General features: G+C 39.3%; 1 protein-coding gene across 2 annotated transcripts in view; it reads right to left on the minus strand.

Moving 5' to 3' along the window:
- Positions 1–421: 421 nt before the first annotated feature.
- LOC124622081 (phosphatidylinositol 4-phosphate 3-kinase C2 domain-containing subunit alpha) overlaps positions 422–26,160 on the minus strand; it is a 242,435-nt gene continuing 216,696 nt past the window's right edge. For both annotated transcript variants that reach the window (XM_047147657.1, XM_047147656.1), the window contains 3 exons: positions 22,713–22,909; positions 22,340–22,590; positions 422–1,071 (listed from right to left, as the gene is read on the minus strand). In XM_047147657.1, coding sequence (XP_047003613.1) covers positions 895–1,071; positions 22,340–22,590; positions 22,713–22,909 — 625 coding nt within the window. In that variant the 3' untranslated portion in view covers positions 422–894. The remainder of the gene's footprint in view (positions 1,072–22,339; positions 22,591–22,712; positions 22,910–26,160) is intronic.

Raw genomic sequence — 26,160 nt, forward strand, 5'->3', positions numbered from 1 at the left:
AGGATTACCACAGCACACCTAAATTTGTATGGATGAATTGATGCCCACCCCATCCAAATGAGTCTAGTAACTTACAAACTCTCCATCTTACTCAGAATGACACAGAAGTCTAACACAAATAAAAAAATCAACAAAAAGTTGTGCAGTGGTTCCTCCCCCCTCTCCCTTCTGTGTTGCTCTATTCCTATGTGACTATGTAGTCAAGAAGAGAGTTGAAGACCAAAGTCCTTGTCATCCTTCTTTCTTCATTCCCTTCTTGTTATGTCAGGAAACACTCTTTTTCATATAAAGTATTAGTAACAACTCTGATGATGATAAATAATACTTGTAAGATGTATCTGTACTCTATCTCAATAAGCAGGAACCATAAATAAGCTAAGGAGCAGCATTTAATCCAAAAAGAACTAAAAAATTGAAATGCTCATTTTTTTATCAATATCTATTTCAAATTCTTGTTCATAACAAAAATATATAAATTGTAACAAAAGCAAAGAATTCATTATTATAAAAGCATTTTGGCAAATATTATGTTACATCATTTACGAATAAATAATTGATAAATAAATATGACTATCAATTTCATATGTTACAGTGGCAAGGTTGTGGTAGAGGAGGTATAAAGAATGAATGCAAGGGAATTTTTGGTTTGATTGGAACATGGGTTTGTAAGTTACCACCTAACTTTATACAAGTCACTATACACCATACATACAGTTTCATTTCATTGATGCAGCACAAAAGTCTTAAAAATGAGAAAAATACTTTCTCACAAATCACTCAAAGCCACACACAGTTGTATACAAAAGCTAAATTTTTCTGAGTGATTCTACACATTAAAAATTCTTTGGACACGTAATGATCACTAAAAGATAGACGTCTACACTCCAGCAGCCTTCATCTGCTGATATTAGTAAGAGTATACCATTCTATTGTTTCCTGAGACAAATCAATTGCATTTAGTGGTAATGTGAAACCTCCAAGAAACTCATTTTCCTGGAGGGTGTCGTGATTCCAAATTGTTGCTTGTAACTTTCGAGATTTCACAATATCCAGTTGCATTCGATACTCCAACTGAAAGTGAACACAGAAGTTATTTAAGCAAATACTGATAATAAAAATTTAGCTTACTTTCTATTTGTACAGTAAAACATTTTATAATAGACAGTTATGACAATTTTTCTATTAATGCAATGACACAGAATAATGCTATTAACATTTTCAAAGATGTGGGAAAATAAATATCTCCCCGATTTCCATTAAGAACACATTATAATTGTTATTTTATGTGTTATTTCAACAGAAAGTGAAATGAACATGAAGCACAATTTGTTAAAATATGCTGTACAGGAATAGGTATGCCAGAAGTGCAGGTATTCTTGCTGAAGCAGGAAACAATGTTTCATTGGCTTGCACTGAATTCGTAGTTGAGTATGGAGGACCCTCAACCATTCCTAATCACTGCTTTTCTCACTAATACCTAACTGTACCTCAATAACAAGAGAGCATGTAGGGGGATGGCACACAGAGTTATGAATTTTTGGTAATTCTTCCATTGGGTCATGCTGTATGGAGATCAACAGAATGACACCACCTTTCCCGTCTTTTGTAGATGGAAGAATGTGACCTAGACAGTCTAGACCTCTTTGTCTACTGCTACGCATGCTGCACCGATTGAATGGCAAATGAGGAGTCTGAATATCTGAGGAATTTATCATCACAAGCAAGTCTCATCTGATCTAATTCTCTCAAGGCTGCATGAAACTGTGGTTCAAATATTGAATTATTTGCAGAGTGATTCTTTAAGACACTCAAGGAAAATTCTTCATTGGCATAGAGCACAGCATGGTAATACAGACCTATGGGAAGTGATCTGCAGTTCCATGCATCAGAAGCTCCTTGCTTCAAATTGATCAATCTGATATGCAAGAACAGCAACGTTTCCCCACTGAATGTTTCCAAATCATGCAAGTTACTGAAAAAAATCATTCACTACAATTGCTTAATTATTAGATATAGACGGGTTGGCCTCATGATCTGAAATCAATTTTGGATGCATTAATATGCAAATACTATTCTCAGGACAACAGCCTTTATTAACCAGAATGATGCAATTTTATCACATGCTCCTAATGAACAAACACAAGTCGTGATTCCCAAATCATTGTATCAACATGTATTGAAAATCTTACATAGAAGACATTGCAGAATCATTGAAACTAAGTATCCAGTGCACCAACATTGTATGTGGCTTGGCCTCGATGGGCAGACTGAACAGATGACTGGCCTCTTCCATGCACATGCAGATGATCAGACAGCACACCACCAGGAATTTTCCAATTGGCCTTGACTTGAGGGTCCTTGGCAATGCATCCACACTGATTTTGCTGGTCCTTTCTGGAACACAAGGTAGCTGACCACTGTCGAAGCATACAGTACATTTTCATTGAAATGAATTTGAGAACTAGCTCTAACACTACAGAAGCACCCACATCTGTCTTGTTTCGAAGGTTTGCGACAAACTATTGTTTAGGACAATGGTCATCTGATTTATTTGTTAGAATTTCAACAATTCTGTCATCATAATGGAATTCAACATATCTAAATGTCTGTGTTCTCTCCTCAATCATATAGTGAAACTGAAATTTTCATTCACAGTTTCAAGGCTCAGATGTCCAAACTCCACACGCTGCACTCAACGAAAACACACTGTTTTATCAGCACTTATGACAAACTGCCTTTTCATGTCATTTCATTGGCAGAATTATTACATTTTCATTGTCACTGCATTTTGTTGCATCTATCTGACTTGACAGTCTGTTTCATACGCCAAATTCACAATGAGGTTCTGTATGAAGGACAAAGTGTTCTATCACACCAATAACAAGTCTCACAGCTGGGAATCTGGCATCACCACTCAGATGATTGGCTGAGCTCAGTACAATGATTGTGGCTAAGTAGACACCAATAAACTTTGCTTCCATAGTTATTGTGATCCTTCCATAGATTTCCATACTGCATAAGTGCTGTCTACAACTCTGACCGCTATTTCTGAGCAGCCCTCGTCAGTGCCTGACTTTCAGGCACAGGGATAAACAAATGATTCTACCATGGAAGTCGACCCCTGCCTGCCTACTCAGCTGCTGCCACAGTATCCGTCACCATTCACAGCGATGTGATGTCTGTCACCGACATCGAGCCTCCATCAGCTGTAAAGCCTTGTAAATCCTCAGCAGCACCAATGCTGCACTTGCACATGCCATTTGATGGACATACTAGCTCCAGTTTGTTGGCAGATATTTCCATTGGTTCACAAGGCAAATGTCAGAAAGTGGGTTCATTGGCACCATATGCCTGCGCCAAGATAAACTCCATCAACTGCACCATTGCACAGACTTCCCCCCATATCACACACTGTGTGCCACACATACCACCACAGAAGACAAGACTTTTAAACATCCCCACCAGCATTGCTGCGATGAACCTAGCTTTCTTCACACTTGCCATTTTCCAACAGGTGGCGCCACAGATGTCGCCAAGGGATGCTGCCTCCACTCGACTCGTTGCAAGCAAATGTAAGCCTCTGCACGTGCTTTTAAGATGCCACACACCAAGCTCTGTCCCAGAGCTGGGAAGGCTCGCAGTGAGAACAGGAGGACCTAACACAATGCTACTACTAATCCGATAACAGCTGGCAAGTGACTATTCATTTGCTCATGTTTTAACCATTTAATAAATGTTGAAGTGTGTGTGTGTGCACGCACGCCACTTCATTCGCTTAAGCCTACTACACTAAGTAACACAATAAAAAAGGAAGAAAGTGAAGACCCACTTTGGTTCAATGGTAATGGCACAGGTTCAGCAAAAACCACTCAGGTCAAAAACAGTTAGTCAAATTCACACAGGATATCTTTCAAATAATATATGCATGTGAATGAATAGATTCTAGTCCTTAAGACTTCTGAAAGACATTCAACATCATACCACAATGTCAACTAACAATTATCATAGAAAGTACTTTCACAGATAGGCAACTGCCTCAGTATTTGAGTAATGGAATTCAGTATGCTATACTGGATGGCAAATGTTCAACAGGAACAAAATAAACATTAAGTGTACACTAAGAAAGCATATTAGTGCTACTTACGTTCTTAATGTACATTAACATTGACCTCATATTTCACCGAAGATACTCTCGTTAACAGAAATGCATCATCATTTGACGATTGGTTCTAAGAAAATACAGAATAACTTGGTCAAAAACTCCACTAGGCTTCATAAATGGCAGCTCACATTAAATGTGGGGAAATGTAAACTAATGCCCACAACAAACAGAGATTCTGACAGCACCCAGTTTCGAAATTACTGATGAACTCCAGAAGACCATCACATCATTTGAATATTTAGGAATCAAATTAAAAACCAATATGAAATATTATAAATATAGAAAATCTATAGCGTGGAAGGATCATAGGTACTTAGATCTGTTTGAAGGATTTTAGGTTAGTGAAACGCATCTGCAAAGGAAATCATGTACAAGACACTAGTGCAACTGACTGTAGATTACTGTTCTAGATTTCGTGTCCTCGTAAAGTATGCAAGACAACAGAAAAATTCAAAGATACGCTGCTACAATCATAAAAAGTCAATGAAACTCAAAACAGTGAAAAAGGCAGAGATATTCAGGGAACATACACTACTGTTCTAAAGTATTGCACATCCTTGACTGCAATGATGTGTAGTTTTGTTAGTTACACATCTTCACGCAGAAATGTGTGTGGTTTTTTTTTTGTGGTGGTGGTGGGGAGGAGGGGGGTGCCTTGTGACGATGCTTAGAAACTATGTGATTCATACTGTCGATTATTGCTTCAGAAAGTCCCCTGTTTGAACTGAGGTTTGGCGTTCACTAGATCTGGTCTGGAATTATGGCTGGATTTTTTAAATTTTCTTCCTACTGTGTGTGTCTGTGTTTACCATCATGGTGAAAACTCACAAATTAACCTCTAGAAATAAAAAAAATGCACAATGAAGTCTGAAACAATGCTGGTATTATCAAGAGATTAAACTGTTCAAGGTCAGCTGTGAGGCGAAACTTGCAGAAGGTGATGGCCAATGGAAATACAGAAAATGTACCACATGGTGGACGCTCATTCATTTCTTCGCCCTGGGAGGACAGAATACTTGACTGACTAAGCTGGAATAAGAGGAGTACTGCTTCAGTTGAACTAGCTGAAGCATGGCAAGACGCAACAGGAACTGATTCCAGTTCATCAGTTGTTAGGAAAAGATTCTGTGCAATGGGAATGAAGACTAGAGTTGCCAAGAAGAAGGCATTTTTAACTGCTGCAGTGATGAAAAAGCGGCTGGCATGGGCCAGACTGCAAGTAAATTTGACAAAAGAGCAGTATAGTATTGTGGTCTTTTCATATGAAAGCTAAGTTTCCATGATGAAAAATAAACACCTCATCAGGTGCAAATCCAATGAAAGGATGGATCCCGAGCAAACCATGAAACATGCTGCACTGGTAATGGACTGGGCATCAGTGATATACCAAGGTGTTAGAAGGCTGTATTTTGTTCAGGAAACAATGAACAGTAATCAATACAAAGTTGTGATTCAGCGCCCTCTGATGTTTACTGCACAGGGTGCTTTCCCTGAAGCACAGTGGATTTTCCAACAGGATCTGGCTCCCTGCCATACAAAAAAAAAAGGGAGTTTTGATTATTTTATCTTTTTAATAGAATTTCCAAGATTAGTGCTGTTACATATTTTCCAAATCTATCATTTCTGATTCATTCTGTCATGACTCAATTGCGTATCAGAAAACTTCCATGGCCAGGAAATTTGCCAGATCTTATCAGTATTGACAATATGTGTTGACTTGTTGGGAAAGGTATTCAAAAGAAAATGTATAAGAAGTCAGCAACAAAACAGGAGCTGTTGGAGGGGATTGTGGAATTCTGGCACAATGAAATTGACATCAGTACCATTAGAAAATTTATCGACTCCATTCCAGACACAGTGAAGGCTGTTGTAAAGGACAAGGCATACAACAAATGCTAAGATTATTTAAACAAAATTATGAAAAGAATAGTTGCTACTCAGCATATAGTGGAGATGTTGAGTCACAGATAGTTGCAGCAAAAAGACTGTATAAAACAGAGCTTTCGGCCAACAAGGCCTTTGGCGCGCGCGCGCACACACACACACACACACACACACACACACACACACACACAAATCTCTGACAACTGAAGCTACAAGGTACTGGCAGAAGTAAAGCTGTGAGGACGGGGTGTGAGTCATGCTTGGGTAGCTCACTTGGTAGAGCCCTTGCTCGCGAAAGGCAAAGGTCCCTAGTTCGAGTCTCGGTCTGGCACAAAGTTTTAATCTGCCAGGAAGTTTCAACTGAAGCTAAGTTTACTGCATTTGATGATTTTCATGGTGGGTGCACAGTGGATTCTCAAACAGGGTTTGGTTCCCTGCCACACACAAAAAAGGTGAGTTTTGGTTATTTTATCTTTGACTTCAGCTGCAGGAGTCTGTGGTCGTGTGTGTGTGTGTGTGTGTGTGTGTGTGTGTGTGTGTGTGTGTGTGTGTGTTTATGTTGTCTGTTTTTGACAAAGCCCTTGTAGGCCGAAAGCTCACTTTCCAACAGTCTCTTAACTGTGCTTATCTGCGACTCAGCATCTCTGCAATATGGTGAGTAGCAACTATCCATTTCCAGAATGAGATTTTCACTCTGCAGCGGAGTGTGCGCTGATGTGAAACTTCCTGGCAGATTTTTTAACTATCCATTTCATAATATTGTTACATTCCATCCTGCATTTTCCATTGGTTAAGATCATTTAAAGTATGACTACTGAATAATGCACTTTTGATACACAATATTTTACACTATGGCCAAATCAAATGAAAATTTCATCAATACATTTAATATTTAACTTTGATATTGTCAATGACATGGCATGTACATACTGTTGATATTTTCTTTGTTTAAAATATTAGAAACAATTTTGTCCTTCATTATAACATTCCTTCTTCTTGTGCACTGTTGTTGTTGTTTTTGCAGTCTTCAGTCCGGAGACTTCTTTGATGCAGCTCTCCATGCTACTCTATCCTGTGCAAGCCTCTTCATCTCCGAATAACTACTGCAACCTACATCCTTCTGAATCTGCTTAGTGTATTCATCGCTTGGTCTCACTCTACAATTTTTACCCTCCACGCATCCCTCCAATACTAAATCAGTGATCCCTTGATGCCTCAAAATATGTCCTACCAACCAATACCTTCTTCTAGTCAAGTAGTGCCATAAATTTCTCTTCTTTCCAATTCCATTCAGTACTACCTCATTAGTTAAGTAATCTGTCCATCTAATGTTCAGCATTCTTCTGTAGCGCCACATTTCAAAAGCTTGTATTTTCTTTTTGTCTGAACTAGTTCTCGTCCATGTTTCACTTCTATACATGGCTACACTCCATACAAATACTTTCAGAAAAGACTTCCTGACACTTAAATCTATACCCAATGTTAACAAATTTCTCTTCTTCTGAAATGCTTTCCTTGCCATAGCCAGTCTACATTTTATATCCTCCCTACTTCGACAGTCATCAGTTATTTTGTTTCCCAAATATCAAAACTCATCTACTACTTTAAGCGTCTCTTTTTCTAATCTAGTTCCTCAGCATCATCTGACTTAATTAGACTACATTCCATTACCCTCATTTTGCTTTTGTTGATGTTCATCTCATATCCTCCTTTCAAGACACTGACCATTCCATTCAGCTGCTCTTCCAGGTCCTTTGCTATCTCTGACAGAATTACAACATCACTGGCAAACCTTAAAAGTTCTTATTTCTTCTCCATGGATTTTAATTCCTACTCCAAATTTTTCTTTTGTTTCCTTTACAGAGTTTTGTCATGGCTGGCTCTCCCAAGGCCATCAGTAGTTCTAATGGAATGTTGTCTACTCCATGGGCCTTGTTTCGACTTAGATCTTTCACTGCTCTGTCAAATTCTTCACATATTATCATATCTCCCATTTCATCTTCATCTACATCCTCTTCCGTTTCCATAATATCGTCTCAACTACTTCAGCCTTGTATAGACCCTCTGTATACTCCTTCCACCTTTCAGCTTTCCTTCTTCACTTCGGACTAGTCTTGCATTTGCACTCTTGGTATTCATGCAGGTGGTTCTCTTTCTTCCAAAGGTCTCTTTAATTTTCCTGTAGGCAGCATCTATCTTATCCCTAGTGATGCATGCTTCTACACCCTTACATTTGTCCTCTAGCCATTCCTGCTTAGCCATTTTGCACTTCCTGTGGATCTCATTTTTGAGACGTTTGTATTCCTTTTCACCTGCTTCATTTACTGCACTTTTATAATTTCTTCTTTCATCAATTATATTCAATGCCTCTTCTGTTACACATGGTTTTCTACTAGTCCTCATCTTTTTACCTATTTGATCGTCTGCTGCCTTCACTATTTCCGATCTCTCATAGCTATCCATTCTTCTGCTGCTGTATCTCTTTTCACTGTTCTTATCAACCACTCCCTAATGCTCTTTCTGAAACTCTCTACAGCCTCTGGTTCTTTCAATTTATCCAGGTCCCATCTCCTTAAATTCATAACTTTTTGCTGTTTCTTTTTTAGTCTATAGTTCATAAACAATAAATTGTGGTCAGAGTCCACATCTGTGAAGGAAATGCCTTACAATTCAAAACCTGCTTCCTAAATCTGTCTAACCATAATATAATCTATCTGAAACCTTCCAGTGTCTCCTGACCTCTTCCACGTATACAACCTTCTTTCATGACTCTTAAACCAAGTGTTATTCAAGATTAAGTTACGCTCTGAGCAAAATTCTACCAGGCAGCTTTCTTTTTCATTACTTAACCTCAGTCCATATTCACCTACTATTTTTCCTTCTCTTCCTTTTCCTACTACCGAATTCCAGTCACCCGTGACTATTAAATTTTCATCTCCCTTAACAATCTGAATAATTTCTTTTATTGCATCATACATTTCCTCAATCTCTTTCTCATCTGCACAGCTAGTTGGCGTATAAATGTGTACTACTGTGGTAGGTGTGGGCTTCGTGCCTATCTTGGCTACAATAATGTGTTCACTATGCTGTTCATAGTAGCTTATCTGTGTTCCTATTTTTTTTTTTATTCATTACTAAACCTACTCCTGCATTACCTATATTTGATTTTGTATTTATAACCCCGTACTTACCTGACCAGAAGTCTTGTTCCTCCTGGTATCAAACTTCACTATTTTCCACTATATCTAACTTTAACCTATCCATTTCCCTTTTTAAATTTTCTAGCCTACTTGCCAGATTAAGGTATATGACATTGCATGCTGCTTCAATCCACAGAACGTCAGTTTTGTTTCTGCTGATAATGACATCCTCCTGATTAGTCCCCGCCCGGAGATCCAAATGGGGTATTATTTTACCTCCGGTATATTTTACCCACGAGGATGCTGTCATCATTTAACCATACAGTAAAGCTGCATGTTCTCGGGTAAAATTACGGCTGTTGTTTCCTATTGCTTTCAGCCATTCACAGTACCAGAACAGCAAGGCCATTTTGGTTGATGTCACAAGGCCAGATCAATCATCCAGACTGCTGCCTCTGAAACTACTGAAAAGGCTGCTGCCCCTCTTCAGGAATCACACATTTGTCTGGTCTCTCAACAGATACCTATCTGTTGTGGTTGCACCTCCGGTACAGCTATCTGTATTGCTGAGGCATGCAAGCCTCCCCACCAATGGCAATGTCCATGATTCATGAGAGGTGGGTTTTTAGAAACTGTGTACCAAAGTTCTCAAAGATCTTTAGGGATGTGCAACATTTTAGAACAATAGTGTAAATGTGAATCTGTGGAAGAAAGAACGTTTTTCCAGCAAATACCTCTTACTATTTGAAGAAGAATGTGCAATAATGATACTATCTCCATTGCATATCTCTACGAGGGATACTGAGAATAAGGTAAAACAGACTATATAGAGCCTGTATAAAGGCACATAGAATGTCATTTCCCCATTGCCTATATGTTACTGGAAGAGGATAGAAATCCATTAATATTGTCATAGGGTACCCCCCACCACACACTGTACAGCGGGTTCCAATGAAGATATTTAAATGCAAATGAAAACTTACACATTAATTAAAGTTCAGAAACGTCAAACTGAAGATAGGCCCCTCAGATTGGGATACAGCTTGGGATGAATTGAAGGTCATTATAAATGAGGTTTTTTATTATTTGTATTGGCTCCTCAAAGGTTTCAATGGTTTAAGCTTTCCAAATTAATGGTGTACAATTTAGCAAGTTCATTTTCAAAAGTTGGTGACAAACTACGTGGCTTCCTTCAGAATCTGATAATAAGATATGAAAATCTCATTTTTGCTTGAACTGAATGGCTAATAAACAGAATTGCAAGGATGACAAAACAACAATTAGGGATCAATATCACAACATGATCAATTTCTTTTTCAGATCAACTATTCATAACAAACCAACATGCTGGTCTGTGCAAGATGGAGCCACTACTCACACTGTATGCTCAAAACTATTATTATTAAGCAGAAATTCTTGTTGGGACTTTATACACAGTTTTGGCACTTAAAACTACCATAAATTCACTGCCCAACACAAATTCTCAACCTATTATGTGCAAGAAGGGCATCTTTCCATTAGCACCACTGCTCACAGCATTCGAGAAACCCTGCAGGGATTTAGAAGATGTGGAGCATCCTGGTCTGAGTCTCAGTCCAGCACAAATTTTCAACCTTCATCTACTTGTAGGCGTCTGAAGTCCAGATTTCTTGAAATACTGTTTCTTTACAGCCACTGTACCACCAGTGTTGGCTATTCTGTTGGACATACATCACTTTTTCCACTGGGATATATTGCAAAGAATGATTTGTAATCAGTCAGGGACAATATTTGGCAAGAAATCTATGCATTACAGCCAGAAATGCTTAAGAATGTTATGTAAAATACCAACAAAGGAAGCATTGTTATGATGCAAGGTCCACATGGAATTCCAATTTGGTTTTACTGAGGGAACAGTAAAAAAATGGACTTGCAAAATCACAGACCAATATCCTTAATATCGGTGTGCTGCAGAATTCTTGAACATATTCTCAGTTTCAGTATAATAAATTCACTTGACAAGGAAAAGCTTTTGTCCAGAAATCAGAATATATATAAAAAAAAAAGCACTGCATGTGCAAAACTCCACTTGCCCTTTCCTCATACGATATCCTGTGAACCATGAATGAAGGGCAACATGCAGATTACACATTCCTAGATTTCCAGAAAGTGTTTCACACAATGCTCCACTGCAGACTTAATGAAAGTACAAGCACACAGAATCTGTTCCCATATATGTGACTGGCTTGCAGACATCTTAAGTAATAGAGCCCAAGATGATGATCTCGAAAGCACGTGTTCATCAAAGATAAGGGTACCATCAGGAGTGCCCCAGGGAAGTGCGATAGAACTAATCTTATTTTCTTTATACATAAATAATTTGACAGACAGTTGCGGTTATTTGTTGATGATGCAGTGGTGGGCAAGAAGATGTCAATACTGTATGACTGTAGGATGATATGAAATGACAGAGAAAACTGATGAATGGCAGCATGCTCTCAAAGTTGAAATACGCAAGTAAATGCAGATGAGTAGGAAAAACAATCCTGTAATGTTGGAATACAGCATTAGTAGAGTCCTGATTAACACTTACAGTGATTAAATATTTGCGTGTAATGTTGCAAAGTGAAATGAAATGGAACGAGCATTTAAGTACAGCAGTAGGGACGGCGAATGGTTAACTTTGGTTTATTTGTGTAAATTTGGTTCATCTGTAAAGGAGACTGCATACAGAACACTAGTGCAACTCATTCTTGAGTACTGCTCCAGTATTCGGGATCCCCACCAGTGTGTGTTGACGTCAAAGCAATTCAGAAGTGTGCTGCTATATTTGTTATCAGTAGATTCGAGCAACATGTGACTGTTGCAGAAATGCTTCATGAATTCGAATGGGAATCCCTGGAGAGAAGACGACATTCTTTTCAAGGAACACTATTGACAAAATTTAGAGAACCAGCAATTTAAGCTGACTGCAGGATGCTCCTACTGCCACCAATGTGCATTTGGTATGATGAGAGAATTTAGGGCTTGTTAGTAAGCACACAGACAATAATTTTTCCCTCACTATTTGTAAGCGGAACAGGAAACGAAATGACTAGTAGTTGTACCAGGTACTCTGCCATACACCATATGATGGCTTGCAGAGTATGTATGTAGATAGAAACCCAGGAAGGCTGAAAATGATGGTCACTGAGAAGTCAATTTTTTACACTAAGTGGAAACTTTTAACCAGAGATGACGATGGTTCTCTAATGAGCTTGACTGAAGACTTGCCATGAACACATACAAAGTGCGCAATGCATTCTTTTCCTTCCAATAAATTTTTTTGCTGAGAGGCCTAATACTGCACTACAGATGCACAGATCTCAATTAAGAAGAGGCCAGTACTTGGGCAGCTCGGATATGTCTAGATGGCTCTGTCTTATTATCAGCTAGATGACGTGCCTCAAATCCATTCATTAGAATATGGGGCAAGATCTTCAGGCATTTGCTATGAATGATTGTCCAAGCACAATAGCTCCAGATTTCAGTATGAGCTACAGGGTACCATTGGGAACCAGCCTGCTGCAGTTTTCTGGGGAGTATTAGAGTCGGGTGAGGATGGGGGCTATGACAATGTACGAGTTGGGTATTATAGTGTACTGTTGTTAATGAGGAGTGCAGAAATATGACAAGATTGGGGACAAACATGAGTGAGATTAACAGGCAAATGGTTGAACAATATTGTATTTTTGTATGACACAATCACTAAATAGGAAAAAGACACGATCACTAAATAGGAAAAACAACACAGCCTTGACAATATTAGATAAAATAAATATTTTTTTTATGACAACGATAACTATTTACTTTAAATACTTGTAATAAAAGTTGTTCATCTCGAAAGGGAACACACAATGACACCAAATTCAACAGTCCCCCCTCCCTCCCCCGTGCCCCAGCCCCAAGGGGTGGGAGAGGTGTCAACTTTGATATCTTCAATAGGAGCCCCAATTTTTATTGTGGATTTAGAGTCTACAGGAAAACATATACAACTTTTTTATGGAACAATTTCATCGTTTTGGAAGAACTGTAATCAACACAAATTAAAATTGGTTATATACCAGTGAAAAGCGATAGGGGAATGTTCAATATGTTAACCAATGTCTGCAATATAATTTGTACCATTCTAATAACTGTCTGTGATGCACAACTAATGTTTTAGCTGTAATTACTACATATCCTCACATTAGTTCGCAACAAATCACATAAGGTGCAGAAATTTTGAAACAAAGTTTTTTGCACATACTGCATGAACACAAATACCACCTATATCACCTTTCATTGCCTCAAGCCCTACATGAGGGTGACTTCCAAAGCAACGTGAACTTTTGCAATTGGATACAACAACAACAACAACAACAACAACTAGCAGTCAATTATGACTTTCATTCGCAGGTACTCTTCCTGATGAAACAACATTTACCAATTGTGGTCATGTGAATTGGCATAATATAAATTACTGGGCATAAAGAATCTCCATTCGGTTGAGCAAATATGTGGCAGCAAATTTTCACTATATGTGCAAACATCAGCAAAGAGAGAGAGTTAGAGATATAGGATTGTCTGTAACAAACAGGTTTGCAATGTGTACTGGAGCAAACAGGCACCATTTCATACTGCAGCAAACACGCACCATTTCAAACATTTGTTTCACTAAAACATGAAGAGCTGTGCGAGGCAAGGGGACTCACGTAAAACGAGAACCCTGATGGTGAGAGGCAAGGGGATGCACCTAAAACAAGCATCCCAATGGTGAGGACAAGGAGACTCACATTATAAAAGTACCCAAAGAGAATAAAACACTATTACAGCCAGATCATCATTCCAGGGTAATGCTAAATATACACTCCTGGAAATGGAAAAAAGAACACATTGACACCGGTGTGTCAGACCCACCATACTTGCTCCGGACACTGCGAGAGGGCTGTACAAGCAATGATCACACGCACAGCACAGCGGACACACCAGGAACCGCGGTGTTGGCCGTCGAATGGCGCTAGCTGTGCAGCATTTGTGCACCGCCGCCGTCAGTGTCAGCCAGTTTGCCGTGGCATACGGAGCTCCATCGCAGTCTTTAACACTGGTAGCATGCCGCGACAGCATGGACGTGAACCGTATGTGCAGTTGACGGACTTTGAGCGAGGGCGTATAGTGGGCATGCGGGAGGCCGGGTGGACGTGCCGCCGAATTGCTCAACACGTGGGGCGTGAGGTCTCCACAGTACATCGATGTTGTCGCCAGTGGTCGGCGGAAGGTGCACGTGCCCGTCGACCTGGGACCGGACCGCAGCGACGCACGGATGCACGCCAAGACCGTAGGATCCTACGCAGTGCCGTAGGGGACCGCACCGCCACTTCCCAGCAAATTAGGGACACTGTTGCTCCTGGGGTATCGGCGAGGACCATTCGCAACCGTCTCCATGCAGCTGGGCTACGGTCCTGCACACCGTTAGGCCGTCTTCCGCTCACGCCCCAACATCATGCAGCCCGCCTCCAGTGGTGTCGCGACAGGCGTGAATGGAGGGACGAATGGAGACGTGTCGTCTTCAGCGATGAGAGTCGCTTCTGCCTTGGTGCCAATGATGGTCGTATGCGTGTTTGGCGCCGCGCAGGTGAGCACCACAATCAGGACTGCATACGACCGAGGCACACAGGACCAACACCCGGCATCATGGTGTGGGGAGCGATCTCCTACACTGGCCGTACACCACTGGTGATCGTCGAGGGGACACTGAATAGTGCACGGTACATCCAAACCGTCATCGAACCCATCGTTCTACCATTCCTAGACCGGCAAGGGAACTTGCTGTTCCAACAGGACAATGCACGTCCGCATGTATCCCGTGCCACCCAACGTGCTCTAGAAGGTGTAAGTCAACTACCCTGGCCAGCAAGATCTCCGGATCTGTCCCCCATTGAGCATGTTTGGGACTGGATGAAGCGTCGTCTCACGCGGTCTGCACGTCCAGCATGAACGCTGGTCCAACTGAGGCGCCAGGTGGAAATGGCATGGCAAGCCGTTCCACAGGACTACATCCAGCATCTCTACAATCGTCTCCATGGGAGAATAGCAGCCTGCATTGCTGCGAAAGGTGGATATACACTGTACTAGTGCCGACATTGTGCATGCTCTGTTGCCTGTGTCTATGTGCCTGTGGGTCTGTCAGTGTGATCATGTGATGTATCTGACCCCAGGAATGTGTCAATAAAGTTTCCCCTTTCTGGGACAATGAATTCACGGTGTTCTTATTTCAATTTCCAGGAGTGTAGTTGTTACTGTGCTGATAAAACACACCAATGACTTGCTCCAACCGCTTTCCACTTCGCAACCATCTGTGAAGGTAATTACACCAATAATGTGGACACTGTAATAGGTTATGGTCCAGAGAATAATGCTGATTTGGCACAAAAACACTGGTGTCACATTACAGAATGTAAGAATAGTGCCCTTCTATGCTCCTAGGATCCTATTTAATTTCCTGAGATACTGTCAAGTTTCAACAGATTGTAACCCATTTTGATCTGTGTTAATTATAGCACCATCTATTACACAATGGTAACATTATTCCATATGATAGTTACATATGTTTTCCTAGAGACTCCAAATCTGCAATAAAAACTAGGGGTTCCTACTGAAGATTTCAAAGTTGATCTTTCTCGCACCATCTGGAGGTGGGGCATGGGGGGACAGTGTAGTGTCACTGGATGTCGCTCTTTGAGATGAAGGGCTGTTATTACAACCCGTTTTGTAATTCAATGTGTAGTTTCCCACATATTTCACAAAATAGTTTCAATCGCCTTACCCTGTACATGAAAGTCTTAAGCATTTCTGTCAGGCTTAGCTAGTGACTTCACTTGCCTCTTGTCATCATCTTAACAGTTTTTTTTATAACCTACCACCCTCACAACAACGATTGGCTGATGTGGCCTTGTAACATTAGCCAACATGACTTTGCTATGTTGGTACTGTGAAAAGATGAAAGCAAGGAGAAACTATATTTGTTATATTTCCTGATGACATGCAGCTCTACTGTATGACCCATGATGAATGGATCCTCTTGCGTAAAGTAGTCTGGAGATAAAACAGTTCCCTATTTGGATCTCTGCGCAGAGACTACTTGACAGGATGTTGTCAGCAGGAGAAAAAAACTGGCAGTTTAGAGGCTGGATCATGTAATGTTAGATGCCTCAATGAGGCACGTAGGGTAAGATAAGATAAGATACAATACTTCTTCTAGACTATAACAACATTTGCTTTTTAGGTATGTGCCAATGGTCTCGAATGTGGATTCCCCAAATATTGACCTTACCTTATTTCTGATCTTCAGAGCCATGTAATATGGAGTATTTTCATATACTGTGAGTCGGTGACAAGGCAGCATGTATTTCAATTTATGTCTAGTTTCATAGGCATGTGTGAATGTATTTCCTTCAAAAACAGATGTGAGTTTTCTGTTCAAAGAGAAGTATTTCATATATGAAGATGGAAGGGATTGTCATGAAGTCCAGGCTTTTGAATAGTGGTTTGCATGAATGTCTATTATTGGTTCCTGTCATTACTCTGATTACCCTCATTGCATAAACTAAACTATTTAATCTCTTCAGTAAACTGTCCACATGGTCGGTCCATTGCAAGTTTTTATTTAAAGTTATCCCAAGAAATTTTACAGAATCAACTGTGGTCAGTTCTTTACCTGAATATTCTATTTGTGATATACATTCAGTAGTTTGTTTGGTCTTGAAGTGTATGATTTGGGTTTTTTCAAGATTTAATTTCATAGCATTATCTTTTATCCATTGTTCAAGTTCTTGTAGAGTTTGTTTCGTGGGCCTTACTAATACATCAGTGTTTTTGCAGCAGACTACAGCAGTTGAGTCATCTGCGTAAAGTATTGTATCTGTATTTACTTTGCTAGGCAGGTCATTTACGTAATATAAGAACAGAAGTGGTCCTAATATCGAGCCCTCGGGCATGCCTGCTTGAATTGCTTTCCAGCTAGAGCAAGTTTTCTCTCCCTTTCGATGTATCACCACCCTTTGGTATCTGTTTTTGAGATAAGATGAAAACCATCTTATAGATTTTCCATGGAAGCCATAGGTACCCAATTTTTGGAGCAGTAGTTTATGGTTTACTGTGTCAAACGCCTTTGAGAGGTCACAAAAAATACCAGATACACTTTGTTTGTTGTCAAGGCATTTACTTACTTTGGAGATTAGTTCATTTACAGCTTGTAAAGTGTTTCGTCCCTTCCTATACCCATATTGGTTATTGAGAATAATATTACCTTCCTTATTGTACTTTTCTAATTGATTACATACTATTCGTTCAACTATTTTAGAGAAATCTGGGAGTATAGACACTGGGCGGAAATTTACTAAATCATTGTAGACTGGACAGACTTAGCATATTTCAGTCTGTCTGGAAAGCAGCCCTCATCAAATGATTGGTTTATTATTTTACAGAGTTGAGGTGCAATGCTGTCACTTCCTGCCTTTATGGTATTTGTTGGAATTTCATCCCAGCCCATAGATTTAAGATTTTTTAAGGATTGTATGATGTTAGCTACTTCATGACATGATACTGCAGTAAATTTAAACTCTCTTGATTCTGCCCTACTGCATCAGGTCTTATTTGTGGAAGTAAGAAGTTATGAATTTTGTTTGTGGTTATGAAGTACTTATTAAATTTTTCACAGATGTGCCGAGTGTTAGTAACAGTATTCCCACCAATTTCTAGTTTGTAATTAAAATGTTTTGTTTCTTCAGTACCTGTTTCTTTCTTGACAACCTGCCACACTGCTTTTGATTTATTTGAGGCATTAGCTACATATTTACTGTTTGCCAATTGTTTTGCTTGTTTAACTACCCGATCAAATATTTTTTTGTATTTGATTTTGTACCTAATAAATTCAGCATCACGGTTATGCATTTCCCTCTTTCTAATACTAGAGATCCTGATACCTTCCGTAATCCATGTCTTACTTTTATTGTATTTATCATTTGTTGATACGAGGGGAAAGCATTCATTGAAAATGTTCTTGAATTTAGATATGAAAGTATTGTAATTATTGTTTACTGAACATTGGTTGCTGAAGGTCCAATGGGTTTCCTTTAATTTCAAGATAAATGTGTTTATATTTGGCTGACCAATTTCACTGTGGGCCTATATGTTTTGTCTATGTATGGCAATGACATAAAAAATGCTGAGTGATCAGATATTCCTAAGTCTAATACATCTTTTTGTGTATTCTCATAATTTTTGCTGCTCACTATATCATCAATGCTTGTGGCAGAAGTGGCTGTTACCCTGGTGTACTCAGTAAAATTTAGTGTTAAGCCGTTTGTAGCCAGGGTGGTAACAAATCTGTTTTCGCCTCTTATATCTATATTAAAATCAGAACAAATTACAATCTTTTTATATGGTTTCCCTACCTGCAACCTACTTAGCAGAGTTTCAAATTTCTCTAGAAATGCCCTAGTAGCCCAATATTCCGGGACATGATATATGCTATGATTAGTAAACCGTATTCAGACAGCTCAATGCAACAGCTTTCGAATACCTGTTCCTCATTTAAACAATTGAATGTTGTTTTGGCTTCGAAGTTTTGTGTGTGTTCAACTAATATACATGATCCCCCATACCCCTTTTTTCTGTAAAAACTCGATGCTAACTTGTATCCTGAGAGTGAATTTAGTAGCTTGACATTGTCCCATTTAAGCCAATGTTCATTCAAACATATGACTTTTACAGAGTTAATTTGCCCTAAGAGTATTTCTAAGTCATATAGTTTGTTCATCATTTCTCCCGACACACCACCTATGTTTTAGTGCATTATTAAGCTATTTTTACTGACTAAAGAATTTACAGTATCTGTTAAACTGTCGGCAAAGTTTACACCGATGTGAGTTTTTACTGCAAATAGAGAATTCAAAAGGGGAAATGGATAGCGTGAAGTTTTTGTGTGTGTTTATTGGCCTTCCGTTGCACCCAAGCAACCAGTCCAAAGATGCACAGTCTTAGAAACTTTTCTTTTTTCTTTTTAAGAAAAAAGAAAGAACAGTCTTTAATTACAAGGCTGAAGTTAGAAATAGTGGCAGTTAATTAAATGCAGTGGCAAGAAGAACTTCTGCTCATTCAGTACAGTGTTATAAAGAAACAATCAAATAGAGGTGATGCAGGAATAGGTTGGAGGAAACAGGAAAGTTGGTACGCTGCTGTTAAGAAAATAGTGAATGCACTGAAGTAGATGAGACAGATACAAAGCATACACCGACAACAGTGTTAAAATATTAGTTCCACAGATGGCTACAAGATTGAAAGAATGCATGACGAAACAAAAGAAATTGTTTAGGGAGTTAATGGAGATGAAAATTCAATTGTAATGAGGGACTTGAAATTGATAGTCGGAAAAGAAAGAGAAGTAAAAGTAGTAGGAGAGCATGAACTGTGAGATAGAAACCAAATGGGAAGTGCCCTGGTACAATTTTTCACAGAGCGTAATTTAATTATCACCAATACTTGGTTTAGAAATCATGAGAGAAGGTTGTATACATGGAAGAGGCCAGGAGACACTGCAAGGATTCAGATAGACTTCAAAACCATTCTTTAAACTGAAAAATATTTTCAGGGCAAATGAGGACTCTGACTATAAACTATTGATTATGAACTTCAGACTAAAACTAAAAAAATTAGGGAAGGTAGAAAGTTAAGTTGTGGGACCTGGAAAAATTGAAAGAACCAGAGGTGGTTGAGAGTTTCAAAGGTAAAATTGGGCAATGATTGACTGAAACAGGTGAGAGGAATATAATAGAAGACACACAAGTAGCTTTGAGAGATGAAATAGGGATGGCAGCAAAGGATCAGATAGGCAAAAGGATAAGGCTTAGTAGAAATCCGTAGATAACATACAGTATGTTGAATATAACTGATGAAAAGAGAAAACATAAAAATGCAGCAATTAAAGCAGGCAAGGTTTGAAAGCACTATATATTTGATCTGCTGCTGACTTGCTAGGCCTAACACAGATGAGGATTTTTTTTTTTTCAAGAGCTTTTTGAAGAGCTCTCTCCTCCACAAGGCAGTGGCGTCCCCTTCTAATTATCTCCAGGGACAATGGGTTGCATCATCTGGCATCTCCCCCATTGTGAAGGTCTCCTTCTCTGCCGAAGGTGCCATTAAGGTCTTGACGCGTAACCCAGGGCATGGGTTCCATATTATAAACCCATGAAGCTGGGTCCCTGCCTCAACTTAGCCATCCTTTCATACCGGCCTACTGATGTGGAGGATGCCCACTCCCACAGTATGGATGCACCACACAAGATTTACTCAAGTGAATGATGGTGATGGGGACAACACAACCATCAAAGATTGTAGAGTAATTAATGAATTCCAAGCCAATAGACACCCATTACCATGGTGTGAGGTAGAAACAGCAGTAAAGAGCATGCGGAATGTAAAGTCTGTAGGCTCTGATCATCCCAGTTCAAACATGATGACATCAGCTGGAATATTAGACTTACATTAGCGACATAGTGTAATATCAGTGATCTGGGAAGAAGATAAAATCCCAGAAGATTTGAGCAAAGGAGTCATCATCCCTCTGTTCAAAAATGCCAATCGACAAACATGTGGAAATTACAGAGGCATCACGCTGCTGTCACACATCACGAAGTTGTTAGAAAAGATCACAGAAATGAGACAGAGAAAGACAGTAGAACCTCTAATATTATAGAAAGAGAAGGGGAAGTAGATACAGATGACATGGAAGATAACATTCTGTGGGAAGGACCTGACAGAGCATTGAAAGGACTATGTAAAAACAAAACTACTGGAGGAGCAAACATTATCCTTGGGAGAGCGAGCCACGAAAAAACTATTTCACATTGTGAGCAGATAGATGAAGCAGACAAAATACCTTTAGACTTCCAGACGAGTTACTTAAAAAAGAATGGAAAAACTGGTGGAATCGACTTTGGGAAACACCTGTATCACTTCTAGAGAAATATAGGAAGACACGAGGCAAAGTTAACCCTATGACATGTCTTACAACAAATACTGCAGAAAGGCGAAGTACACTGATAGCCTTTGTGAATTCAGAAAAAGTTTTTGACACTGTTGACTGGAATACACTCTGCACACTGTAGTTGTGAGAGTCAAAGAACATGAAAGGGAAGTAGTAGTTGAGAAGGGAGTAAGGCAGGGTTGTAGTCACTCCCATATGTTACTTAACCTGTATGTTGAGCAAGCAGTAAAGGAAGTCAAGGAGAAATTTGCAAACACAGTTTAGGGAGAGGAAATAAAAAAAGTTCAAGGTTAGCTGTTGATACAGTTGGAGATAGCAAAGGACTTGGGAGATCAGTCGAAAGAAATGGGCGCTATATGGGCAACAAAAGAACTGATGATGGCTAAAGGAAAAAGGATATAAAATGTAGACTGGCAACAGCAAGAAAGCTGTTTCTGAAAATGAGAAATTTGTCAATGTCTAACATATTTAAATGTTCGTAAGTCTTTGCTGAAGGTATCTGCATGGATACGTTAGTGCAGAAGTGGAACGTGGACAATGAGTAAAGCTGACAAGAGGAGGATCGAAGCATTTGAAATGTGGTGCTACGGGAAAAATACTGAAGACTAGACAAATAAATTGAAAAATTGAAGTTGTGGTGCTTAATTGATTTGGGGAAAGAAAAAATTTATGGCTGTGTGTGTGTGTGTGTGTGTGTGTGTGTGTGTGTGTGTGCGCGCCCACTCACGTGTGTGCTGTTTGTAGAGGGAGACCAAGGGAGGAATGCAGTAGAGAGGTGTAGCTTGCAGTGGTGACAGAGATGAAAAGGCTTGCACAGAACAGACCAGCATAGAGAGCTGCATCAAACCAATTTTCAGTTTGAAGACAACAGCAGCCACAAAAACAACAACAACTTTACTAAATAAGACTGGATCTTCAAATGAAGTTGAATTAAATCATAGAGAATTTGCATACTTACTAAATCAATGCAAACTACTACCCCTTTGCCCCCTCCCCCCCTTCTCTCTCTCTCTCTCTCTCTCTCTCTCTCTCTCTCTGACACACACACCACATGTTACCAGAAAACCATCTGAGCACTGTTTATATAAATATTATGAATAAAACACTCACCATTTCCATAAATGATGGATGACATGTTCGCCTAACAACCTTTGTTTTCCTTTTTGTAGCCTTATTGTGATCAGGAAGTAAATACACTTTGACGTAAGTAGAAGGTTCCTGCCCTCCTGCGACCAAAGGCAAATCTCTGGCATGATAAACCATCACCATAAAAACACCTCGCTGATAATGCAGGGAGAGCTTCAACTGCCCTCGGACTCTCCCAGTTTCACCACGATCTTCTCGACGTATTCTTGGCTCTGCTAAAAAAAATAAAAAAAAAATAAAAATATATATATATATATATATATATTCAGGTAATAGGTGCTATATGTATATATATTTTTTCAAAAAAAGAAAGAACTGATATGGATGGCATGCATACCTTTCACTTTTCTTGCACGTATATCTGCCTCTTGTTGATCTCTCAGGAGAGGGTGAAAAAAAGTATAAACCAAATCAGAATGAGATATTTCATCGGCCATCTCAAATAAAGACTTCAGGAAGCGCTCAATATCTACTCGCCGCTTTTCAGCTACTTGTTTTATATTTGATCGACCCATTGATAATCCTGTTGGCAAACTGTAATGAGAAAGTAACTTTCCTTAGGACTGTGAAATTTCATTTTCAATCACTCAGGTTTCATATTTGAAAGTTCAGCAGTAAGTATCTGATAAGTGATACGATTCATATTTTAAATGACTGTTACTCTCTTTTCTAAGAGCAAAAGATTTGCTTTGGCATGTTTTCGAAGTGCAATAAATGAACTTTTAATCTGAAGCCAAATGCATTCTGCTAAATTTGTGTTTTCAGCTGTCATTAACCTTTTGGAAATTAAAAGCACTCTTTGAATTAGTATGATACTTTTGTGTTTACAGTTTGTGTTGAACCAGTCCACAAAATTTTGAAATAAAGCAGCTTTTCACTACTTCCTGCATAGTACACTTAAGTTCATTGGACACAGCACCTATTTCAGTAATGCATTTAACACATCTAGTGAACAATGTGCACGAAATGGTATTTTTATTTGTTTCTAGTAGAATTTCAGTGTTCACAAAAATAGTCATTTGCAACAGTGGGAGTACAAGGAAAAAAGTGGCACAACTAGGAACCATGAAATTTGTTGTAGTTTAGACTGGGCAAAATCAGATGACACAGACCTTACAACCAAACCGATTCATGCAGGGAGAAAAAAAATTATTTCATTCTTGGTCTCAGTTGCTATTGAATTTAACATACAGTAGAGTCCAGTTAATCCGAACTAACTGGGACCTGACCCTGTTCGGATTACCGATTTGTTCGGATTAGCTGGAATTATGGTGACGAGTTTCTAGAATGAAGTATACCAAGCAAATAAGTAGATACACCATGGTAACAAATAGGGACAAGTGTATGAACAATGGCTCATTCTCACTCCCTGCCCTTGTTCACGTGCATTGTGGAAACCTTTGTAGTATCTGAGGTCAGTGCACTGACAGTTGGCTTGCAAAGTGCTTGGTTATGCCAGTTATAGATCGCTGGCATGGGTAACAGTTGCATTGCATTCATTCAGGTGTAGTGGTGCATGTAATTTCATCATGAGTAAACGGAAACCTACAACGTTAACTCTCAAAGAAAAATTGAATGCTTTGAAGCGGATAGACAATGGTGAGAATGTATCTAAACTGACAATGGAAATGGGTGTTGGTAAAGCAACCATTTGTGATTGGAAGAAGAACTGAATGAAGCTCAAAGAGTCCTGTGCAATGTCTTCGGGAAAAATACTCAAAATTCAGCAGACTTTGAAACAGTCCCAGTATGATAAAGTGGATGAAGCTCTTTTCCTTTGGTTTACACAGGAAAGAGAAAGGGGAACTCCTTTGAGTGGAGCACTGGTTCAGGAGAAGGCTGTTTACCTGAACAAATTAATGAATGGTGATGAGTCTTTTAGTGCAAGTACAGGTTGGTTGGACAGATTCAAAATGTGTCATGGAATCTGTCAGCTAACAATTACTGGAGAGAGACTTTCTTCTGACCGTTATGCAGTGAAGGAATACTTCGGTGAGTTTGAAAAAAGGATGAGAGGGGGGGAAAGTATTTTCCCCAACAAATTTATAACGTTGACGAGACTAGCTTTAATTTTAGGGCACTGCCAACAAAAAGCCTGGCATCAAAAGCAGAAGACCATGCTCCTGGTTTTAAAATATGCAAAGATTGTGTGACTTTACTAGCATGCAGCAACGCTGCTGGTAATCACAAGCTGCCTTTAATGCTGATTGGCAAATCTGCTAGAACCAGAGCTTTTAAAAACTGCAACATGAGGTCCCTGCCTGTATATTATCACAACCAGAAAAAAGCACGGATGGATGGTAAGCTGTTCACAGAATGGTTTCACGGCCAGTTTGTTCCCCTGTTCAAAAGTTTTCTAAGGGAAATCATTTGTCGCCCTGTGCAATCCTTTTGATTGGTAATGCGCCATCTCACCTCAGCAGTGAAGAATTATGTGATGGAGAAATTGTGGCGAAGTTTTTGCTGCCGAATGTTACACCACTTCTACAGCCGATAGACCAGGGCATACTGCAAACATTAAAACTGATTTAAAGAAAACAGTTTTTAAGAATGCTGATCCAAGATGATAGCATTCCTTCAATGGGCGAAATAAAAAACAATAATGTGAAGGATGTTGTTTATTGGGCCGCTGAGGCATGGCAGAATATTTCACAAAATACCTTGAGAAAATCATGGAGAAAACTGTGGACACCGCTTGAATTTCAGCACAACCTAGTTGAAAATGAAGAGGAAAATCTACTACAAATGATACAGACAATCCCTGGATGTGAAGAAGCTAGTGAAGGAGATGTAGATGAGTGGATTGAGTGGATGGGGCATGTGTGGAGTACCTTGCTGACGCGGATATAGTTGCTGCTGTGACTCAAGACCAGGAAGAGGTGGACTGCTGTGACAGAAGTGACAATGAGCCTGAAAGCTGGTGCCACACAGTGATGCAGCAGAAGCCCTTGACCCTGCACTATGTTATTTGAATCAACAGGCCACTGCTACACCTGCTGATTTGATGTTTATGAGATGATGGCGCAACTATGCATCATATAACAGACTGTCTTCATTACGCCAAAAAACAATGACTGAGTTTTTGTCATCTTAAAAAGTAGGGATAAAATGTCCACTGTATTTTAGTAAGTTTGACAGATTTTCTTTCATTTTTATGCATTGTTTAAAACTAATGTTTTCTTGCCAATTTTTCTAATACATACTGTGCAAATTAAAATAATGTGTATGTACAGTAGTTTACTCCCCAGTTTTCCACACTTAGACTAACATTTTTCATGTTTGGATTAACCAAACGTTCGGATTAATGGGGTTCGGATTAGCGGGACACTGCTGTATGTTAAAATTCAAGACAAAGTCATAAACCAATATCTTTCATTCTGAGCAAAAACTTCTTGGCTCAAAGATGGTGCTTGGATGAGATTCATCATTTGTATAAAATATTACAGTGCAAAATCAAACAATGGACAATCCAGGATGGGTCTAGTAACTAGAGACAGTGGTCACACACACATGCACATATTGAGTTACATTCTCAATCATCACTTGTAACTGCAAAATTTGTGGTTACGGAAATGTCTCTTCTGTAAATATTAAAACTTGGTAATCATTCCAATGAAACAGTTGCACTTCCTGTGCCAGAATCACAGACCAGTTTTAGCAAAGTCACAGTGAAGCATTCAAGCACAATTGATCAACCTCTACACATCTCTTCACTTGTCTCATATGTAGTTGCTGCTGCATTTTTTTTTTTCAGATTTTGGTGTGTTACTACTATAACTGTTTAT

Source organism: Schistocerca americana, chromosome 7, assembly GCF_021461395.2.
Source record: "Schistocerca americana isolate TAMUIC-IGC-003095 chromosome 7, iqSchAmer2.1, whole genome shotgun sequence".
Classification (NCBI taxonomy): domain Eukaryota; kingdom Metazoa; phylum Arthropoda; class Insecta; order Orthoptera; family Acrididae; genus Schistocerca; species Schistocerca americana.